General features: G+C 38.1%; 1 protein-coding gene across 1 annotated transcript in view; it reads left to right on the top strand.

The window, feature by feature from the left end:
- Positions 1–1,757: 1,757 nt before the first annotated feature.
- The window catches only part of L2HGDH (L-2-hydroxyglutarate dehydrogenase), a gene marked incomplete at its 3' end in the record, with an annotated part of 52,782 nt that continues 30,713 nt past the window's right edge, over positions 1,758–23,826 (top strand). The window contains exons 1-4 of the mRNA XM_079699867.1: positions 1,758–1,912; positions 12,070–12,185; positions 12,867–13,018; positions 18,242–18,373. Coding sequence (XP_079555993.1) covers positions 1,773–1,912; positions 12,070–12,185; positions 12,867–13,018; positions 18,242–18,373 — 540 coding nt within the window. The 5' untranslated portion in view covers positions 1,758–1,772. The remainder of the gene's footprint in view (positions 1,913–12,069; positions 12,186–12,866; positions 13,019–18,241; positions 18,374–23,826) is intronic.

Genomic DNA, 23,826 nt, shown 5'->3' with positions numbered 1-23,826 from the left:
GAATCTACACATGCGGAATTCCCTGGTGGTCCAATGGTTAGGACTCTGAGCTCTCACTGACAAGGGCTGGGGTTCAATCCCTGGTTGGGGCACTAAGATCCCAAAAGCCTGATGGCACGGCCAAAAAAACCAAAACAAAACCTACACATGTGATAAAAACTATACAGACCTAAATACATGCACAAAGGTAAAACTGATTATCTCAATAAGATCCATGGGCTGTGTCAATGTCAATTTCCTGGTTGAGTTATTGTTCTATCCTTTTACAAGATGTTACCATTGGGGAAGACTGGGTAAAGGGTACACAGGATCTCTACTGTGTCTTACAACTGCATGGGAGTCTACAATTAGCTTAAAACTAAAAAATTGAACTAAAAAAATAACCATTTCTTATTTTTTTCATTTGTGATGAACAAGCAGGCAACATTCCACATTATTTTCGCAAATAAAGAAAATATGTACAACTGTCCAGGTGATAAAACCATATAAACATAATAAAAGCCATCACTTTATCGAGCACTTTACTGTGTTAACATCTGATGAGCCTTATCTCGTGTAATCCACACAAAAGTCCTATGAAGGAGATCCTGCTATTACTCCTAGTTCACACAGAAGGGTCTGAGGCAAAGAGGTGAAATGACTTCCCCAAGCTACCCGACTAATAACTGGAGCCAAATTCACACAGGCAAGAATAAGTCCTTCCAGCAATAAAGTTAAATGATTCTATTTTTGTTCAGCTGTCCTGACCCTAAAAATTAAAAAACTTCCATGAAGCAGAGAGAACAAATGTTAAACAGGCATGGTGATAAAGGATCATGTAATTTAACACAGGTCTTTCATACATTACACGGTCCACTTCCCTCATTTTACAGATAAACAGGGGTGAAGTGACCTGCACAGGTGAGTCGCTGTTCCCAGGCCCGCACAGCATATTTAGAAGTATATCTCGGTCCAGGATTTTTTAAAAAAGGAAATAGATGGCTAAATGATGTCAGAGACCGAGCCGTCTGGTTCATTTAGGCGCTCAATATTTACAGGACCAATAAATGAATGAATGGCACGCCAGGAGCCACATATATGGAAGTCCAGAAGACTGCAGGCTATCAGGCGTTGCCATGACAGAGCCTCCGTCCGGAGAGGGCTAGGGCTGGACATCGAGCGCCCCTCCAGTGGCCACTCCACTGGGTGTGAGCCGGGTTGGAGACCGCGGTGCCCTGAAAGGAGCCTCGCGTGACGCGGGGCGGGGCTGAAGGGGGCGGGGTCGAGAGGGGAAGGAGCCTCGCGTGACGCGGGGCGGGGTCGAGAGGGGCGGGGCCTGGCGGGAGGAAGGGAGGCCGTTGGGCTTGACCGAACGACAGTTTTCACCATAATCATCCCGACTTTCTCCCGCGGCCCCGAGTCCTCTCGGCGGTGAAGAGCGAGGACGCCCGACTCGGCGGGCCAGATTTTCAGTCAGCCTAGCGATGGGAGAAGGGAAAGGGCAGAGAGTAACCACCACCCTAGACCCGCCCCACCCGGGGCCTAGCTCCTCTACTCACAGCGTCAAAAGGAGGGAGCGAGCTAGCGTCCCCAGCGTCTACGGCGGCGCCGGCCTACCCTTTGCCCTCCGCCGCGCGAGTCCATTGGCCACTGGCGGCTGCTCTCACGTGGGGCGAAGGCGCGCCCCTCATTGGCCTCTGCCTGGGGGCGGGGTTAGAGAGCGCCTGGACCTGGGCAGTGTAGGGCTCAAGGGCCGGCTCCTGGGGCTTGAGGCAGGGGAGGAGGCGCAGGCGATGGTGCTGGCGCTACGTTATCTAGGCAGTGTCTGCGGAGTGGCCCGCGGGGGGGTTCCCGGGGGCTTCTCCGCGGCGTGCGCGCCCGCGCCGGGGAAGCCCTGGCTGTTGTGCCAAGGTGGCCGCAGAGCCAGCACCAGGTGAGTAGCCGCTGGCCCGACCCCCCGCGGTCTGCGCTGCTTCTCTCAGAGGTACCTCGTGCTGGACCTCTGCCCCTGCGCTACTTCCCTGTCCTCGGCGTGGGAGAGGGTCGGGATCCTGTGAATCCCGGGCTCCAACCTATGATGCCAGGAGCTACCTGCCTGGATCATCTGTAGGTTTGTGGGCGAGAGGAAAAGAATAAGAAAGGCAGTGTTGAGTAGAGGTCAGGAACAGTTCTGGCTCTGAATACAACCCCGCCACTTCCTATTCAACTCTGGGCGGGTTAGTTAAGGTCCTTAAAGGCTCAGTTGTGAATAGGATCCTAGTCTCTCGCGTTAAGTGGTCGTTTTGAGGATTAAAAGACCTAACACGGTAAGCAATCAAATATGTTGTTTATTCGCTGGCCTTCCTGATGTTACTTGGAAGAACTAAAACCGGTCTTATATCAATCAGTTCCTGGCACACGCATGCTGCATAGAGTTGCCCCTGTGAGAAGCAGCTCAGTTAGTTGCTGACTAAACCCTGCAGAATTCAGCGTCCTGTGATTTGGAGTTTGGAGACCACATTCGCCACTACTGTTTTTCTCCGCTCTCTGTAGAGGGAATGGTTTATGCGAAGGTTTCAAAGCTGGAAAGGTCTTGGCTGTTTCGGGAACTAGAATGTGGGCAAGATGAGTGTGACTAGAGCTTAGCGGAACAGAGATGGTGTGGAATGACATCGGAGAGGGGCTACATCACAGCACAGTTTTTGTTTTAAATACACGTGAAATTTTATTCTAAGAGCGCTGGGAGGCTTTTAAAGGGTTTTAAAGAAGTGATTAAGTGTTGATGTCTCAGAAGTTGATTCTGGCTGCTGTGTATTAGTGGATTGGAGGGGGATTAGAGTGGGATAGGATTTGTGATTCATCGTGGGGGTTTGTAGACAGCTCTTTTGGGAACCTTTTTTTAAGGGAAGAAAGGTAAGGTTAGTGAAGGTTTTGTTTATACTTTTTATTTTTTCTTTTTATACTTTTTATTTTGAAATGATTATAGATCCATAGGAAGTTGCAAAAGAACAGAGAGCTCTCATGTACCCTTCTTCACCCAATTTACCCCAGCAACACCTTACATAACTGTAATAACAGTATCAAAACCAGGAAATTGACATTAGCACAATCCAACGGCCTTATTCAGATTTTCATCAGTTTTAGAAGTTTAGCACTTGTTTGTTTTTTTTAAATTGCTTTACTACTTATAGACCTTTATTCTATATAACATTTAGTATCTTAAAGTATTATTTTGAAAATATTATTGAAATTAGGTAGATAGATTAGGGGGAGATTTACTTCTTTATAATTTTGAGTTTTCCCATCCATGAACTTGGCATATCTTTTCATTTATGCATACTCATTTGTTATTTAAAGTTTATTTATTTGTTGATTTTTTGGCTGCATTGGGTCTTCATTGCTGTGCATGGGCTTTCTCTAGTTGCGGAGAGCAGGAGCTACTCTTTGTTGCAGTGCGCGGGCTTCTCATTGCGGTGGCTTCTTTTGTTGCGGAGCACGGGCTCTAGGCACGCGGGCTTCAGTAGTTGTGGCGCACGGGCTTAGTTGCTCCGCGGCATGTGGGATCTTCCTGGACCAGGGCTGGAGCCCGTGTCCCCTGCATTGACAGGCGGAGTATTAACTACTGCGCCACCAGGGAAGTCCCTCATTTGTTATTTAATAGAGTTTAAATTTTTTCTCTGTGAAGTTCTTTTTTCTTAGGTTAATTCTTTGATTCCCTTATTGCTTTGTCGCTATTGTAAATAGTATCTTATTTTGTATTATTCTTTCAGCTGGATCTTACTGGTATAGAAGATGCTTCTGTGTACTTCTTATCCAGTTTTGGAATCTGGTTCATATGTGCTTCACAAAATGAGTTAGGGAGTTCTCAGCCTTTTAAATTTTTCTGGAATATCTTTGATGATAGAGATTATCCATTCCTTGAAAGTTTGGTAAAATTTATGTGTGTGTGTGTGTTTAAGTAGAAAGCTTTTGATGACTATTTTAATATATAGTGATTGATTCAAATTTTCTATTTCTTTATGCCTCAGTAATTTTGCCTGAAGAGTCCCCCACCCCGTTTCATCTATGTTATCAAATTTATTAACATATAGATCTCCATGATACTCTTTGATTATGTTTAAGATCCTTGTTGTGTCTTTACGTATTTTTTCTTTATTATTCTGTTTTATTTATTTGTGGCATCTCACTTTTTCCCCCATTACTCTTGCCAGAGGTTTGTCTACGTTATAAATCTTTTCAAATAAAAGATTTTTCTTCTTTATTATATTTTGTTATATATATGTTTGTTTTATATATTATATATACATGTTTATATATGTTTGTTTTTCTTTATTATATTTAACTTCTTGAGTTGTTAACTCATTAATTTTTGGTCCAGGAGTATTTTTAGGAGTGTCTCTTGCATGTTAAAGTTCCTGTAGCCTTGTTTACCCAAGAATATCTTTATTGAATCCTCATATTTAAATGGGATAGTTTGGGCTTCCCTGGTGGTGCAGTGGTTAAGAATCCACCTGCCAATGCAGGGGACACGGGTTTGAGCCCTGGCATGGAAGTTGTTCCACATGCCGTGGAACAACTAAGCCCGTGTGCCACAACTACTGAAGCCCACATGCCTAGAACCTGTGCTGCACAACACGAGAAGCCACGACAATGAGAAGCCTGCGCACCGCAACAAAGAGTAGCCCCTGCTCACTGCAACTAGAGAAGGCCTGTGCGTAGCAACGAAGACCTAAGACAGCCAAAAATAAAAACAACTAAATAATAAATTAAAAAAATAAAATAAAAGAGATAGTTTAACTCTAGGTTAGAAGTCCTTTTTTTCTCCTTGAAAATAATGCTCCATTGACTTCTTTTATTTTTTTAATTTTATTTTTTAAAATAGATTTTATTTTTTGACACAGTTTTAGGTTCACAGCAAAATTAAGCAGAAGTTACAGAGATTTCCCACATATTCCCTGCCCACCCCCAACCTCCACCGTATCAACATCCCCCACCAGAGTGGTACATTTGTTACAACCGGTAAACCTGTATTGACACATCATTATTACCCAAAGTCCATAGTTCATGTTAGGGTTCACTCTTGGGGTTGTACAATCTATGTGTTTTGACAAATGTATAATGAGGTGTATCCACCATTATAGTGTAATATAAAGTATTTTCACTACTGTAAAAATCCTCTATTCCCTGCAGATTCAGCGCCTCCTCCCCCTCCCCCCCAGCAACCACTGATCCCTTTACTGTCTCCATGGTTTTGCCTTTTTCAGAACGTCATATGGTTGGAATCATACAATGTGTAGCCTTTTCAGGTTGGCTTCTTTCACTTAGTAATAAGCATTTAAGGTTCCTCCATGTCTTTTCAAGGCTTGGCAGTTCATTCCTTTCTAACACTGAAAAATATTCCATTGTCTTGATGTATTACAGTTTATTTACCCACTCATTACTGAAGGACATCTTAGTCGCTTCCAAGGTTTCGCAGTTAAGAGTAAAGCTGCTATAAATATCTGTATGCAGTTTGTTTCATGAACATAAATTTTCAGCTCCTTTGGGTAAATACCAAGGAGCACAATTATTGGATTGTATGGTAAGAGTATGTTTAGTTTTGTAAGAAACGGCCAGACTTCTTCCAAAGTGGCTGTATCATTTTGCATGCCCACCAGAGATAAAAAGGAAGCTCTTGCTGCTTCACATCCTCAAGAGTATTTAGTGCTGTCAGTGTTCCAGATTCTGGCCATTCTAATAGGTGTGTAGTGGTATCTCATTGTTTTAATTTGCATTTTCCTAATGACAGATGATGTGGAACATTTTTTCATATGCTTATTTGCCACCTGTATATTTTCTTTGATGAGGTGTCTGTTTGGATCTTTTGCTCATTTTTTTATTTTTATTTTTTTTAATTTTTATTATTATTTATTTATTTTATTTATTTATTTATTTTACATCTTTATTGGAGTATAATTGCTTTACAATGGTGTGTTAGTTTCTGCTTTATAGCAAAGTGAATCAGTTATACATACATCCCCACATCTCTTCCCTCTTGCATCACCCTCCCTCCCACCCTCCCTATCCCACCCCTCTAGGTGGTCACAAAGCACCGAGCTGATCTCCCTGTGCTATGCGGCTGCTTCCCACTAGCTATATATTTTACGTTTGGTAGTGTATATATGTCCATGCCACTCTCTCACTTTGTCACAGCTTACCCTTCCCCCTCCCCATATCCTCAAGTCCATTCTCTAGTAGGTCTGTGTCTTTATTCCTGTCTTACACCTAGGTTCTTCATGACATTTTATTTTCTTAAATTACATATATATGTGTTAGCGTATGGTATTTGTCTTTCTCTTTCTGACTTACTTCACTCTGTATGACAGACTCTAGGTCTATACACCTCATTACAAATAGCTCAATTTCGTTTCTTTTTATGGCTGAGTAATATTCCATTGTATATATGTGCCACATCTTCTTTATCCATTCATCCAGTGATGGACACTTAGGTTGTTTCCATCTTCTGGCTATTGTAAATAGAGCTGCAGTGAACATTTTGGTACATGACTCTTTTTTTTTTTTTTTTTTTTTTTTTTAGTTTCTGCTTTATAACAAACTGAATCAGTCATACATATACATCTGTTCCCACATCCCTTCCCTCTTGAGTCTCCCTCCCTCCTACCCTCCCTATCCCACCCCTCCAGGTGGTCACCAAGCACCGAGCCGATCTCCCTGTGCTATGCGGCTGCTTCCCACTATCTATCTACCTTACGTTTTGTACTGTATATATGTCCATGCCTCTCTCTCGCTTTGTCACAGCTTACCCTTCCCCTCCCCATATCCTCAAGTCCATTCTCAAGTAGGTCTGTGTCTTTATTCCCGTTTTACCCCTAGGTTCTTCATGACATTTTTTTCCCCTTAAATTCCGTATATATGTGTTAGCATACAGTATTTGTCTTTCTCTTTCTGACTTACTTCACTCTGTATGACAGACTCTAGGTCTATCCACCTCATTATAAATAGCTCAGTTTCATTTCTTTTTATGGCTGAGTAATATTCCATTGTATATATGTGCCACATCTTCTTTATCCATTCATCCGATGATGGACACTTAGGTTGTTTCCATCTCTGGGCTATTGTGAATAGAGCTGCAATGAACGTTTTGGTACATGTCTCTTTTTGAATTATGGTTTTCTCAGGGTATATGCCCAGTAGTGGGATTGCTGGGTCATATGGTAGTTCTATTTTTAGTTTTTTAAGGAACCTCCATACTGTTCTCCATAGTGGCTGTACCAATTCACATTCCCACCAGCAGTGCAAGAGTGTTCCCTTTTCTCCACACTCTCTCCAGCATTTATTGTTTCTAGAATTCTTGATGATGGCCATTCTGACAGGTGTGAGATGATATCTCATTGTAGTTTTGATTTGCATTTCTCTAATGATTAATGATGTTGAACATTCTTTCATGCGTTTGTTGGCAATCTGTATATCTTCTTTGGAGAAATGTCTATTTAGGTCTTCTGCCCATTTTTGGCTTGGGTTGTTTGTTTTTTTGTTATTGAGCTGCATGAGCTGCTTGTAAATTTTGGAGATTAATCCTTTGTCAGTTGCTTCATTTGCAAATATTTTCTCCCATTCTGAGGGTTGTCTTTTGGTCTTGTTTATGGTTTCCTTTGCTGTGCAAAAGCTTTGAAGTTTCATTAGGTCCCATTTGTTTATTTTTGTTTTTATTTCCCTTTCTCTAGGAGGTGGGTCAAAAAAGATCTTGCTGTGATTTATGTCATAGAGTGTTCTGCCTATGTTTTCCTCTAAGAGTTTGATAGTTTCTGGCCTTACATTTAGTTCTTTAATCCATTTTGAGCTTATTTTTGTGTATGGTGTTAGGGAGTGATCTAATCTCATGCTTTTACATGTACCTGTCCAGTTTTCCCTGCACCACTTATTGAAGAGGCTGTCCTTTCTCCACTGTACATTCCTGCCTCCTTTATCAAAGATAAGGTGACCGTATGTGTGTGGGTTTATCTCTGGGCTTTCTATCCTGTTCCATTGATCTATATTTCTGTTTTTGTGCCAATACCATACTGTCTTGATTACTGTAGCTTTGTAGCATAGTCAGAAGTCAGGGAGCCTGATTCCTCCAGCTCCCTTTTTCATTCTCAGGATTGCTTTGGCTATTTGGGGTCTTTTGTGTTTCCATACAAATTGTGAAATTTTTTGTTCTAGTTCTGTGAAAAATGCCAGTGGTAGTTTGATAGGGATTGCATTGAATCTGTAGATTGCTTTGGATAGTAGAGTCATTTTCACAATGTTGATTCTTCCAATCCAAGAACATGGTATATCTCTCCATCTATTTGTATCACCTTTAATTTCTTTCATCAGTGTCTTATAATTTTCTGCATACAGGTCTTTTGTCTCCTTAGGTATGTTTATTCCTAGATATTTTATTCTTTTTGTTGCACTGGTAAATGGGAGTGTTTTCTTGATTTCACTTTCAGATTTTTCATTATTAGTGTATAGGAATGCCAGAGATTTCTGTGCCTTAATTTTGTATCCTGCTACTTTACCAAATTCATTGATTAGCTCTAGTAGTTTTTTTGTAGCATCTTTAGGATTCTCTATGTATAGTATCATGTCATCTGCAAACAGTGACTGCTTTACTTCTTCTTTTCCAATTTGGATTCCTTTTATATCCTTTTCTTCTCTGATTGCTGGGGCTCCATTGACTTCTTGATTTCAGTGCCACAATTTAGAAATCTGATGTCAAGTGAATTCATGTTTTTTTTTAATTTATATTTTATATTGGAGCATAGTTGATTAACAATGTTGTGTTAGTTTCAGGTGTACAGCAAAGTGATTCAGTTATACATATACATGTATCTATTCTTTTTCAAATTCTTTTCCCATTTAGCTTATTACAGAATATTAAGCAATGTTCCCGGTGCTATACAGAAGGTCCTTGTTGGTTATCTGTTTTAAATGTAGCAGTGTGTACATGTCAATCCCAAACTCCCTCCCTCCCCTGACCCTGCCCCCTGGTAACCATAAGTTTGTTCTCTAAGTCTGTGAGTCTATTTCTGTTTTGTAAATAAGTTCATTTGTATCATTTGTTTTTAGATTCTGCATATAAGCAATATCATATGATATTTATCTTTCTCTGTCTGACTTACTTCACTTAGTATGATAATCTCCAGGTCTATCCATGTTGCTGCAGATGACATTATTTCATTCTTCTTAATGGCTGAGTAGTATTTCATTTTATATATGTACCACATATTTATCCACTCATTTGTCGATGGACATTTAGGTTGCGTCCATGTCTCGCTATTGTAAACAGCACTGCAATGAACATTGGGGTGCATGTATTCTTTTGAACCATGTTTTTCTCTGGATACATGCCCAGTAGTGGGATTGCTGGGTCATATGGTAGTTCTATTTTCATTTTTCAAGGGACCTCCACACTGTTCTCCATAGTGGCTGTAACAAATTATATTCCCACGAACAGTGCAAGAAGGTTCCCTTTTCTCCACACCCTCTCCAACAGTTATTGTTTGTAGATTTTTTGATGATGCCCATTCTGACTGGTGTGAGGTGATATCTCATTGAAGTTTTGATTTGCATTTCTCTAATAATTAGTGATGTTGAGCATCTTTTCTTGTGCCTGTTGGACATCTGTATGTCTCCTTTGGAGAAATGTCTATTTAGCTCTTCTGCCCAATTTTTGATTGAGTTGTTTGTTTTTTTTGATATTGAGTCATGTGAGCTGTTTGTAAATTTTGGAGACTAATCCCTTGTTGGTTGCATCATTTACAAATATTTTCTCCCATTCTGTGGATTGTCTTTTCATTTTGTTTATGATTTCCTTTGCTGTTACATGCACTCATTTGTGTGTGTGTTACTATGCAATTTAACCACATGTGTTAATTTGTGTAACTGCCACCACAATTAAGAAACAGAAATGTTCCATCAATACAGAGATTGTGTTACCTACCCCTTTATATTCACATCCCATTTCTCCACCCTTTCTAACCTTTGGCAACCACGAATCTATTTTTCAGCTCTATAATTTTGTCAGTTTGAAAATGTTATATAAGTGGAATCACACAGTATGTAACCCTTTGAGACTGGCTTTTTTCATGCAGCATAATGTCCTTGCGATCCATCTAAGGTGTTGCCTGTGTTGATAGTGGGTTCCATTTAATTGTTGAGTAACGGTCTATGATATGGATATATTGCAGTTTGTTTAACCACTCCCCAGTTGAGTGGTATCTGGGCTGTTTCAGTTTTTGGCTATTGTGAATAAAGCTGCTATGAACACTTATGTACAGGTTTTTGTAGGAACGTAAGTTTTCATTTCTCTGGGATAAATGCCAAAGAGTGCAGTTGCTAAGACATGTAGTAAGCACATGTTTAGTTTTTTAAGAAACTGCCATACTGTTTTTCCAGAGTGGCTGTACTATTTTACATTCCTACCAGTAACGTGTGAGTTGATCCAGTTCCTCTCATCCTCACCAGCATTTGTTGTTATCATTTTTTTTAAAAAAAAGCCATTCTAATAGGGGTGTAGTGATGTCTCATTGTAGTTTTAGTTTGCATTTTCCTAATGACTAAAGGTATTGAACATATTTTCATGTACTTATTTGCCATCTATATATCTGTCCTCATTGATGAAATGTTTGTTCATGTCTTTTGCCTATTCTCTAAATGACTTGTTTGTTTTAATAAATTTATTTATTTATTTATTTATGGCTGTGTTGGGTCTTCGTTGCTGTGTGCGGGCTTTCTCTAGTTGCAGAGAGCAGGGGCTACTCTTCGTTGTGGTGCGCGGGCTTCTCATTGCGGTGGCTTCTCTTGTTGCAGAGCACGGGCTCTAGGTGTGCGGGCTTCAGTAGTTGTGGCACGTGGGCTCAGTAGTTGTGGCTCGCGGGCTCTAGAGCGCAGGCTAAGTAGTTGTGGTGCACAGCTTTAGTTGCTCTGCAGCATGTGGGATCTTCCCAGACCAGGGCTCGAACCCATGTCCCCTGCATTAGCAGGTGGATTCTTAACCACTGCACCACCAGGGAAGTCTTGACTTGTTTATTTTTAGAGTTCTTAATATATATTTGAGAAATTAGTCCTTTGTCAGATATATGGTTTGCAAGTGTTTTCTCCCAATTTGTTCATTGTCTTCTTATCCTCTTAACAGAGTCTTTTGCAGAGCAAAAGTTTTTAATTTTGATGAAGTCCAGTTTATCATTTTTTTTTCTTTTATGGGTCATGGCTTTGGTGTGAACTCTTCAAGTAGCCCTAGATACCAAAGATTTTCTCCTATGTTTTCTTCTAAACGTTTTATTGTGAATATTTGATGATATTTAAAAACTGAATTTTTTGGTTAGAATAATGACATTGTGTGTGTGTTTTTAAAGAGCCCTTTTAGAAATAACATTGAAATATTTACAGATGATGTTTAAGATTTAGATAGAAATAATATAATGCAGGAGGGAGTGAAAAAAAATAAATGGGGTGAAGAAGCAAGATAGGCCACGTTTCTGTAAAACCTAGATTTGTTGACCATGAGATCAGTACTTATAGCAATCTTTTAAGCTTTTCATTTTAGATTTAGATAGACTATACATACCCTTTCTAATTTTTTAAATGATTGTGTAATCAGAGTTATGGCTAAAACTGGTTCTGAGCCCGTTTCTGGACTACTTATTTCCTTAAGTTTGATGTTCTCACTGACTGTTTCCTTCTCAGCAGAATAAAAAATTTATAAATTTTTGTACACTAGGTTTTAAAGACTTAATGTTAACTTATCCTCAAGAATATTGCACTTGAATTTTTAAAGAATAGATGGTAGAGGAGAGAGTGTGATAGTTAACAGAGTAACCACTGATGTAGCCAGGTTGGGCAGAGTATTATAGACTTAGAGCAGCTTGGGCAACTAGCCACTCTGCCTGCTGGCTGTAGCTGATTATACATGCATGTGACTTTTACAGGTTTCTTCGTTAGTATAAAGCCAAATATCACAAAGCCCAATAAACATTTGATTTTAATGATTACTAATTCATACTTTGTCAGTTGATGATGAAAATGTCAAGTTTGATAAAGTCTATTGTAAACATGCATTACTTTAAAGGTGGCTTTCTCTTAAAGCTCATTTGATGTAGTCATTATTGGTGGCGGAATTGTGGGGCTTGCCTCTGCCAGAGCACTCATTCTGCGACATCCAGCTCTTTCCATTGGTGTTCTGGAAAAGGAGAAAGATTTAGGTATGTATGTTCTCATTGTTGCTTAACCTGAGCACCTGCTCATTTTGTCAGTTCTACATCTTTCATGCTGAATGTCGATGTTAGTGTCCCAGTTTGGATTCTTTAGAAAGCAGAGCCTAGGGCTAGGATTTGGGTGTAGGTGATTTTTTTCAAGGTTATCCGAGGAGGCAGGAGTGAGGAGGTGGGGAGAGTAAACAGGGAAGGAGGAAAAACCTCGTGAGGGTGCGTTATCTAGGTTGCAGCTGTGAGCTTAATTCCACTGAGGCCTCCGAGGAGCTACCTAATGTTTCCCAGGATTGTGCTCATTTATCCATCAGCTTCTGTCCCTTTGGTTAAGGATCGTCCATAGGGTGTTGAGTCCCTCTGCCCCCAAATATTAGAAAAGGCCCTGGAGCAGAAGGCAGAGAGCTGTAGTGGACCCTTGAAGTGGTTTGCTGGTGGTGAGGGGGGCGGTTTGTGCACCAAAGTTGTAGCTGAAATCAGAGATGGGCTGGAGGGATGTGACACAGACACCATGGTTGGCTGCTACGGGAGGCTAGAAGTGCTCTGACTATAAGAACAAACTCAGGCAGAATTTTAAATAGTGGTCTCTAATAGCTTCAAATGTAAGTGTATTCCCCCACTTCTTAAGTTTTGAATGAGTCATGTAGTTTCTCTTAACCTGTTTCTCTTGTTCTATAGCTATTCATCAGACTGGACATAACAGTGGTGTCATACATAGTGGAATTTATTATAAACCTGAATCTCTGAAAGCTAAGTTATGTGTACAAGGCGCAGCCCTCATCTATGAGTACTGTAACCAAAAGGGAATTTCCTACAAGCAATGTGGCAAGGTATGGCATTTTACTAGGGCCTTGACTTATTTATAAATAGCATTTACTTAATAATCTTAAATGTTGATTTAAAAAATGCCTGGCTTTTCTTTCTCTGTATCCATGTAATTTGCAAAATCTAGATGTTTCATATAAATGGGATCATACAATATGTTGTCTTTTGTGATTGGCTTCTTTCACTTAGCATAGTGTTTTCAAGGTTCGTTCATCTTGTGGCATGAATCAGTACTTCATTCCTCCTTATACTCCATTGTATTGGTATACCACATTTTGTTTATCCATTTATCAGTTGATGGACATTTGGGTTGTTTCCACTTTTTGGCTACTATGAATAATGCTGCTATGGACATTTATGTACAAGTTTTTGTATGGACCTATGTTTTCATTTCTGTCAGGTATATACCTATGAGTGGAGTTGCTGGGTCATATGGTAACTACATGTTTAACATTTTGAGGAAGTGTGAAACTGTTTTCCAAAGTGGTGTACTATTTTACATCCCCATCAGCAGTTAACAAGGATTCCAATATCCTCACATCCTCATGAACACCTGTTATTGTCTGTTTCATTTTAGCTATCCTAGAGGATGTGAAGTGCTATATCATTGTGGTTTTTATATAATCAAACATAGTAATTAATGATGTTAAGCATCTTTTCATATACTTATTGGCCATTCATTTATCTTCTTTGGAGAAATATCTATTCAAATCTTTTGCTCATTTTAAAATTGAGTTATTTGTCTTTTTATTGTTGATTTGTGTGAGTTATTTATATATTCTGGATATATAAATATCCCTTATCAGCTATATGATATTTACTAAAATACTACTAAAATATTAAAAAATATATATATTTTAAATAAAATAATAGCAATAGTAATGATGGTATTTTAAATATTACTAAATATTTTCTCCCATTCTGTAGATTTTCTTTTTTATTTCTTGATGGTATCCTTTGAAGCACAGAAACTTTTAATTTTGATGAAGTCTAGTTTATCTTTTTTTTTCTTTTGTTGCTTATACTTTTAGTGTCATATCTAAGAAATCATTGCCTAACTTTAGATCATGAAAAATTGCTCCTACATTTTCTTCTAATGTCAAAGCCTTAGCTCTGATGTTTAGATCTGTGATAGTTTTTTTCCCCCAAATGAGTTGGTTTAATTCTGAGTATTATAGAATTGGAGCTAGAACAAAGACTGAAACACAGACTTCGGCAGGATTCTGGGCTGGGTTTGCTCTGACCTCACAGCTAAGGTAGAAATGGCCGAATGAAAAGAACTAAAGAGAACATGAACCACTGTATGATTTCATTTTTTTAAACTTTAACAAAAGTTTGTTCTTAAATGTATAGCAGGCTTCAAGACAGCACTTCATTCTAATTATAGGTGGCAACAGATGTTATGGCAGGGAATCCAGTTATTTAAACAGGAATGGAATTAAGGATCACCATTGCCTCTGGCACAAGGAACAGCTTACTTTTTGACAGATTTCTTAATTCCAACCATCGCCAGGAGGGCCTTCCCTGCAGCCTTTGCTTTTAGCTCCTCAAGTTTCTTTTGCTTCTCTTTTTGTTTCTGCTTGAATGCCTTATCATCCTCATCCAACTTCTTGGCCTGCTTCTTGGGCTGCTTCAGGTGTTTCTTACCACCTTTGCAGATGGCCTACTGCCCCTTCCCCAGACCCCACCACCAGAAGCAGAGCTTCTACCCCTACACGTATTCCTCCAGTGTAGGTTCACTTTTTTTTTTTTTTTTTTTTTTGCGGTACGCGGGCCTCTCACTGTTGTGGCCTCTCCCGTTGCGGAGCACAGGCTCTGGATGCGCAGGCTCAGCGGCCATGGCTCACGGGCCCAGCTGCTCCGCGGCATGTGGGATCCTCCCGGACCGGGGCACGAACCCGTGTGCCCTGCATCGGCAGGCGGACTCTCAACCACTGCGCCATCAAGGAAGCCCTAGGTTCACTTTTTAATTAATTTTGGTATATGGTGTGAGGAAGAGTTCCAACTTCATTCTTTTGCACGTGGATATCCAGTTGTCTCAGCACCATTTGTTGAAAAAACTATTCTTTCTACATTGTTTTGGCACCTGTATCAAAAATCAGTTGAGCGTAAGTGTAGGAAGGTTTGTTTAGGATTCTCAATTCCATTCCATTGATGTGTGTCTATCGTTATGCCAGTACCACACTGTCTTGTTTATTGTAGCTCTTTGTTTTTTGAAATCAGTAAGTGTGAGTCCTCCAACTTTGTTCTTTTTCAAGAGTGTTTTGGCTATTCTGGGTCCCTTGCATTTCCATATGAATTTTAGGGTCAGTTTGTCAGTTTCTCCAAAAAAGGCAGCTGGGATTTTTGTTAGCCATTATATTGAATCTACAGATCAGTTTGGGGAGTATTGCCATCTTAACAATATTAAATTTTGCAAACCATGTACTTGGGATATCTTCCCACTTATTTAGATCTTCTTTAATTTCTTTCAAAAATTAAAAAAAATTTTCATTTTACAGGTCTTGCACTTCTTTTGTAATTTTATTCCTTGATATTTTATTCTTTCTGATGCTTTTGTGAGGGGAATTGTTTTCTTAATTTCAGTTTGGTTTATTCATTGCTAATGTATAGAATATGATTGATTTTTGTGTATTGATTTTTATGCTTCAACTTTGGTGAACTCATTTTTTAGTCTAATAGTTTTTCGTATGTGTGTGTGTGTGTGGATTCCTTAGGATTTTCTATGTGCAGGATCATGTCATCTGCAAATAAGATAGTTTTACTTTTTTTCTTGCCTAATTTACCTGGGTAGAATTTCTAATACAATGTTGAATAAAAGTAGTGAAAGTGGATATCTTTGTGTTTTCTTGATTTTAGGGAGAAAGCATTCAGTCTTTCACTATTAAGTATAATGATAGCTGTGGGTTTTTTGTAGATGCCCTTTATCAGACTGAGGAAGTTCCTTTTTACCTGCAGTTTGTTGATATTAATCATGAAAAGGTGTTGGATTTTCTCAAATGCCTTTTCTATGTCTCTTGAGGCAGTCATGTGGTTTTGTCCTTTATTCTATTAATATGAATTTATTACATTAATTGACTTTTGGATGTTAAATAGATCTTGCATTCATGCAATAAATCCCACTTGGTCATGGTATATAATCCTTTTTATATGTCACTGCATTCAATATACTAGTATTTTGTTCAGAATTTTTATATCAGTAGTCATAACGGATATTGATATGCAGTTTTGTTTTCTTTTGATATCTGTGTCTCGTTTGAGTGTTAACTGGCCTTACAGAATTAGGAAGTGTTCCCTTCTCTTCTGTTTTTTGGAAGAGTTTGTGAAGAATTGGTATTAATTCTTCTTTAAACATTTGGTAGCATTCATGAGGCCTGAGCCTTTACAGTTACTAATTCCATTTCTTGTTATGGGTCTATTCAGATACTCTTTTTCTTCTTGAGTCAGTTTCAGAAGTTTGTGTCTTTCTAAGAATTTTCCCATTTCGTGTAGATTATCTAATTTGTTGCATACAGCTGTTCATAATATTTCCTTATAATTCTTCTTCATGTAATTTTTAAGAATAAAAGTTCATTGTCGCCATTAAAGATGCTATGAAGATTTTTTTTTAATGATGTGGGAAAATGGTCCTGATATAATGTTAAGTAAAAAAAGCAAGATATAAAACTGTATTTACAGTTTTTATGGTTGAGTTATGAGTTTTTTGTTTTTGTTTTTTTTTTAATCCTTTAAGCCAAAGGAACCAGACAACATCCATAACATCCACCTTTGAGGAACATACCATGCCCCATGCCTACCCACAGGATGATTTTGAGCTCTGTAACTCCTACTTCTTTCTGGAGCCTTGAACACTACTTCATATTCCCTCTTCACATCAAATCACATCATTGCTTCTAATCCATCTCAGCTCAGCTCCAGGTATTAACTTACAGATTGCTGCTTCCAGGCCACAACGGTGTCAATGTGACTTAATGACCTGATTTCAGAGTTTTCCTGGTTCAGTCACTGATTTGAGCCTCTGAGTGTCTGCCCCTCCCCAACTTCTTTTTTTTTTTTTCTCAAGTTTGTAGTCCTTTTATTTCTTTAAATTGAGGTATAATTAACATATAATATTATATTAGTTTCAGGTGTACAGCACAATGATTTGATATTTGTATGTATTGTGAAATGATCACCACAATAAGTCTAGTTAACATCTGTCACCACAGTAAGAAAAAGTATTTTTTTTCTTGTGATGAGTACTTTTAAGATCTACTTTCTTAGCAACTTTCAAATATGCAATACACAATTATTAAGTGTAGTCACCATGCTGTACATTACATCCCTGTGACTTGTTTATTTCATATTTGGAAGTTTGTACAGAGTTTCTAAAGAGTTCTTTATATATTCTGCATATTAGAGCCTTATCAGCGATAATGATTTGCAAGTATTTTCTCCCATTCATTGGGTTATCTTTTCACTTTCTTGATAGTGCCCTATGATTCCACATGTATTTTTAAGGTTAATTATTTGTTGATTTAAATAACCTTTACACCTTGATTAAAAGTATTACTTTATGGAGTTTGGTTGACTCCTGGCTATGAAATAGTGATTTTTGAATTCTGATGTACTTGTGAATATCATCTGTGCTTTCCTTTGCTGGTAGCTGTTAAGTAAGAAACCACCTCAGATACCTTGCCCAGAAATAAATAGAAAAAGAGTCTTGATGAATTTTCTGTTTTTCTCCTCTGCAACAGAATGCATTAGTAAATACTTTGAAATGTAGTTTATTCCAAAAAATAAAATAGTTTTCGTTAGTGATATTCCATTATACTGAATATTGCCTGTCTTTCTGATGTACTGGTTTTTGTTTAGTTTTGTTTCGCTTTTGTTTTTTGTTTGGTTTTTAATGTAAAGACTAAGCAACCTGTGCTTCTTTCCCCTCTGGGATTGAGGGAGTGATGGTGATACTTCTGGCCAAGGTGCATGTAGCAACTGTGATAGCAGAAGTGACAATTGAGGCTACATCTCACCTTTGTTTTAATGCAGTCTTAAGACAAAATTTTTTGGTGGAGGAAGAAAGTGAAGTCATGAAGAAAGTGAGAAGTAGATACATGAAGCAAAAACAGTTTTAAAAAATCAACCCAATTTGAATCATATACTAATTTGTGATTTTCTATTGATTTTATCTATCATAGCTGATGATATATTTAACTCTATTCATGTTCTTTATCTTTTTTCTTTTTAAGCTTATAGTAGCTGTTGAACAAGAAGAAATTCCCAGACTTAAGGCCCTGTATGAGAGAGGCCTGCAGAATGGTGTCCAGAACCTGAGGCTGATCCAGCAAGAGGACATAAAAAAGAAGGAGCCATATTGTAGGGTAAGTGATTCACTAACCCCACACACAGGCTCACAGGGATAGGGCTCAGTCCTGTGACATGGAGGCTAAGGGTGGGGTTATAAGAAGCAGGAATCATAGAGACAGTTAAATAATCCTGTTACAGAAGCATTAAGGTGCCAGACACAAGAGGGCATTGCCACAAACTCTGGACACCTGATTTCTTCTTTTCCTACAAGAAACTACCAGGTCCTGAAGAACACAGGCAAAAGCAAGAGGAGGTCTGAGACTCTATGGCATGTTTGGAAACCAATGAGTGGTGAGATGTGGTTGGATCATAGGGTGTGTAGCAAGAGATAATAGATGAGACTGGGAAGGCAGAATTAGCCCACATAAAGGGCTTGATATCCATGCTGATAACTTTGAAGTTTATCCAGTAGGCATAGGTAGCCACTAAAAATTTTTGAGGAGGGTGGCTACAATATTGGATCTGTTTCAGGAGGGTGGGTTATAGAGTTTCTGGCTTAAAACATGCTGTGGGGAAAACCAGATCTTCTTTCTTGTATTTGTGATAGAAACACGAATAATAATATAATAGTTACTCTGCATATCAACTTCCCTTGATAGCCTTTTAGAGGCTATCCGTCCAACTCTCATTCCACTGACTGTTCCAATGAATCACTGTATCTCCTGTTCCCCATTCCCCAGTGTTTTAATGACATATTCCAATAGCTGGACTGTGGGTACCTGTCTTAGCGAGTGTGACCTTGAACTCACTGTCAGGCAGTGCTTATCAAAAGCTTGCTTTAGAGAAACATTATTTAAGGGATAGAGCCTGGATGATATGTAGACCATTCATTCTTATACATCTCTCCAGACCATCAGATTGTAGTACACCTACACTGTAGTGTTTTTCTCTCCCCATCCTACTTCTTGACCCCAGATTACTCTCCTTGAGTTGTGTTTTGGTTTTATGGCATCAGCCTATGGAGAAAGTCATTGTGTCACTCACTGAGGCCTCTACTATAAGGAGGTGGTTGAGGACATAGGTCCACTGTCAAACAACATCTCTCTGAGAACACTCAGGAGAAATTTCAGACTCCAGTTCTAAGAATAATTTTGTTTTTCCTGAGCACAATTGGCTTGTTTTTATCTATGGACACTGAATTCTTTAACTGATTGTATTTTCCTGTTTGCTTTGGCTCTAAGCAGAAACACATTTGTGCCCTACTCTTGCCAAATATCTAGAGCATTAAGCATACATTTTTATTTTCATATATTAACTTTGCTCTTTGTTTCATCTTATCTTTCCACCTTTGTTTTCTATATGCTCTGATTTTTTGGAACTTTTTATTGAATCACAGCATACATCCAAAATCATAAATGTATACAGCTGGATGAATTTTCGTTAAGTGTGATCAGCATCCAGATCAACAAACAGAACGTTACCAGCTTCTCAGTATTCCCCTCATGCCCCCTTCTAGACACTACCTTTCCCTTAAGGATGACCACTGTTCTTTTACATCATAGATTTTTGAATTTTATGTAAGTAGAATCATATAGTATGTACTCGTTTGTGTCTGGACTTCTTTTATTCAATATTGTTTATAAAATTCATCCATATTATTGCATGTAGTTATAATTTGTTGTCGTTGCTGTATAATAATCCTTTGTATGAATATAGCATGGTTCTTTATACTGTTGTTGGGCGTTTTGGGTAGTTTCCAATTTGGAGCTCTTGCAAATACTGCTACTAAGAACATTCTAGCACATCTATTTTGGTGAACACATGTACACACTTTCGTTGGGGATATACCTCGGAGGGAAACTATGGTCATAATTTATATATATGTTTAGCTGTGGCAGGTACTGCCAAAGAGTTTTCCATAGCATTTGTCCCAAATAATACTCTTATCAGCAGTGTATGAGAGTTACAATTGCTCCTTATTTTCACCAACACTTGATATTGTTTGTTGTTTTCATTTTAGCCATTCTGATGGCTATGTAGTAGTATAATATTATAGTTTCCCTGTTGACTCATAAAATTGTACACCTTTTCATTTGTTTACTGGCCATTTGGATATTTTCTTTTGTGAAGTAACTAAGTCCTTTGCCCATTTTTCTATTGGGTTGACTGTCCTTCTTAACAATTAATTCTTATTAATTTTATAAGTTCATTATATAGTCTGAATATGTGTCTTTTGTTGTATATATGTGTTTGTGTATATATATATATATATATATATATATATATATATATATATATATATACACAATAGATATCTTCTATGACTCTGTGGCTTGTGTTTTCACTCTTAATAGTGTCTTTAGATGAACAGAGGTTCTTAGTCTTAATGTAATCATTCAATCAATCTATGCATATATTTCTCTTTTATGCTTAGTGCTTTTTTGTACTCTGAGAAATCTTTGCCTATTTCAGCATCAGGAAGATATTCTCCTATGCTTTTTTTCTAAAAGCTATGTTGTTTTACCTTTCGAATTTAGATCTACCATCAATTTGGAATTGATTTTTGTTTATGGTATAAGATGGGGTCAAGGTACACTTTTTTCCCCTCATATGTAGATATCCAGTTAGCCTAGCACCATTTATCAAAAAGACATTATTTCCCCACTGCACTGCAGTGTTACCTTTGTGATACCAGGTGACTATATATAGGTGGGCTCTGTGTCTGGACTCTCTTCTCTTCTGTTGTCTCTTCTTGTACCACTACCATAATGTCTTAGTTACTATAGCTTTTCAATAGGTCTATACATCTGGTTGAGTAAGTCTTTCAATGTTGTTCTTCTTCAACATTGTATTGCCTATTCTTGGATCTTTGCATTTCCATATACATTTTAGGTCCACAAGATAACCTGTTGTGATTTCGATTGAGATTGCACTGAATATGTAGGTGGACATATTTGCAGACAGTTGACATATTTACAATATTGAATCTTCCAATCCATGAACATGAATCACTCCATTTATCTTAATCTTTAATTTATTGAAAAAAATGTATTACAGTTTTCAGTGTAGAGGTCTTACATGTCTCTTAGATTTATTTCTAGGTATTTGATTTTTTATACTCTCATAAATAGTATTGTTATTTAAAGTTTATTTTCTACTTATACATTACAGATATATGGAAATCAAACTGGTTTTTGACCATGTATTCATCTTGGTTGTTGAATTCACTTATTGATTCTAATAGTTTGTCTATAGATTCTTTTTTTTTTTTTTTGGCCGCACCATATGGCATGTGGGATCTTAGTTCCCCAACCAGGGATCGAACCCATGACCCCTGCAGTGGAAGTGTGGAGTCTTAACCACTGGACCACCAGGGAAGTCCCAGTTATTTTGTATTTTCTATGTACAATCGTGTCATCTGCAAATAATAACTTATTTCTTCCTTTCCAACCCATATACTTGTCTGGCTCAATATTTAATGCTAGCATATATTGTTTTGTATGTGTTTCTTGTTTGTTTGTTTTTACAGGCTGCTTCAAATCCTTTCACAAAAAGACAAGATAGAAATAGATTTTTTCCCCTTGTTATCTGTAGTTAAAGTTAGATGAAAATATTTGATTTTCTTAATTAGTATAAAGTTCCCAAGAGACTAGGAATCCAAATAGTGTTAAATGAGTTCTTCCTGCAGAGAAAGTCATAGCATCTTCAACTCCAGAAAACCTCACCTTTCCCTCCCCTCAGACTCAGTCAGAATAATCAAAGTTTTTAGCTTGGGGGAGTAGGTCTTCTTCTCCCTTTTCCTCTCCCCATGTATTTCTTATCTCTCTGAGATAGTGAATGAATGACTAATTTTTTTTAAAAAAGAAGACACCTTCACTGAATATCTAATTTTGGCTATTTCTTTCAGGCCTTGGGCAACTGCTACATGGTCTTAAGCCAGGATTGGCAAACTATGGCCTGTGGGCCAAATCCAGCCCACCACATATTTTTAAAGACCTATAAGCTGTTTTAAATGGTTGAAAAAATTAAAAGAAGAATAATATTCTGTGACATATGAAAATTATATGAAACTCAAATATCAGTGTCCACAAATAAATTTTTATTGGAGTACAATCATACTTATTCATTTATGTGTTGTCTATGGCTGCTTTTGTGCCAAACAGCCAACTCGAGTAATTGAAACAGAGATCCTAAGCCTCACGTGGGCAAAAATATTTACTATCTGGCCCTTTACAGAAAAGATTACCAGCTCCTGATCAAACAGTAGGGAGCCACTGAAGGATTTAGGCAAGAAAGTGATATGCAAACTGTGCTAATTTAGGAAGGTTAATCAAGTTCTGGTACATAGGATGGAATTGGACATGGCAGAGAGGGGAGCCTTGAGGTGGGAGGTCAAAGCCATTTATATTTATTTTTGGGAGGCAGCTATGCTCACCATGATACCATCAACACCACTTATTTATAGTTATTTTTAGAATACCTGATTTCTTTCTGCTACTCTTGAATATCATAGGTTAGTAATTTCTAGACTTCAGGGAATTTTGACATATTATTCTTTATTTTATCTCACTATATTCTGTCTTTTTTTTTTTCCATAAAGTAGGATCTGACATAAGGTGAGCAGCAGAATATGGTGGCTGAGAAGCCAGACAGACATAGATTTAAATCTCATACCTGCCTATTTAACAGCTGTTTACCTTGAGTGGGTTAAAATTGTTCTAAACCTCAAATTCCTCATTTGTAAAATGCAGGTTGTTCTGAGAATTAAATACAGTGATGTATGTAAGGCATCCAGCATATGTTAATCTTCAAGAAGTGGTAGATGTTATTTTGGGCTTATTTAAGCAGTAATTCTAGTGAATTCAAATTGGTTTTGTTTGAGATACTTGGGGACTTTTCATGAAATCTGTTAAGATAACTTAGTTATGTTTGTTCTTTTCCTCCTGCTTTACATTTTCCCCTTTTCCTCATGCTTTGCTTGTAACTCAATTTTTTATTCTGTTTATTTCATTTAAGCCATATCAATTCCTCTGCAGAGTAAAATAGGCTATTTAAAAACATTATAGAGAGATCCTAGGATATCTTTAAACCAGGGTTGTGAATAACTCATATAAGAGCTTGTCTTAGTCAGTTGGGACTGCTGCAACAAAGTACCGTGAACCAGTTAGCTTATAAATGTCAGATATTTATTTCTCACAGTTCTAGAGGCTGGAAGTCTGAGATCAAGGCTCTGGAAGATTTGATGTCTGGTGAGGACCCACTTCCTGTTTCATACACCATCTTCTTGCTGTGTTCTCACATGGCATAAGGGGTAAGGGAACTCTCTGGAGTCTCTTTTATAAAGGCAGTAATCCCATTCATGAAGCCTCCATCCTCATGACCTAATCACTTCTGAAAGGCCCCACCTCCAAATACCGTCACATGGGTCATTAGGTTTCAACATATGAATTTTGGAGGCACACAGACGTTCAGTCTATAGCAGAACTGGTTATTTAGACTGATGCCATACTTAAGGGGGAAAGATACT

The sequence above is a fragment of the Hyperoodon ampullatus genome (assembly GCF_949752795.1).
Source record: "Hyperoodon ampullatus genome assembly, chromosome: 3".
NCBI classification, from domain to species: Eukaryota; Metazoa; Chordata; class Mammalia; order Artiodactyla; family Ziphiidae; genus Hyperoodon; species Hyperoodon ampullatus.
Note: the sequence above shows the minus strand (reverse complement) of the source record. Positions and strands in the feature narration are given on the sequence as shown.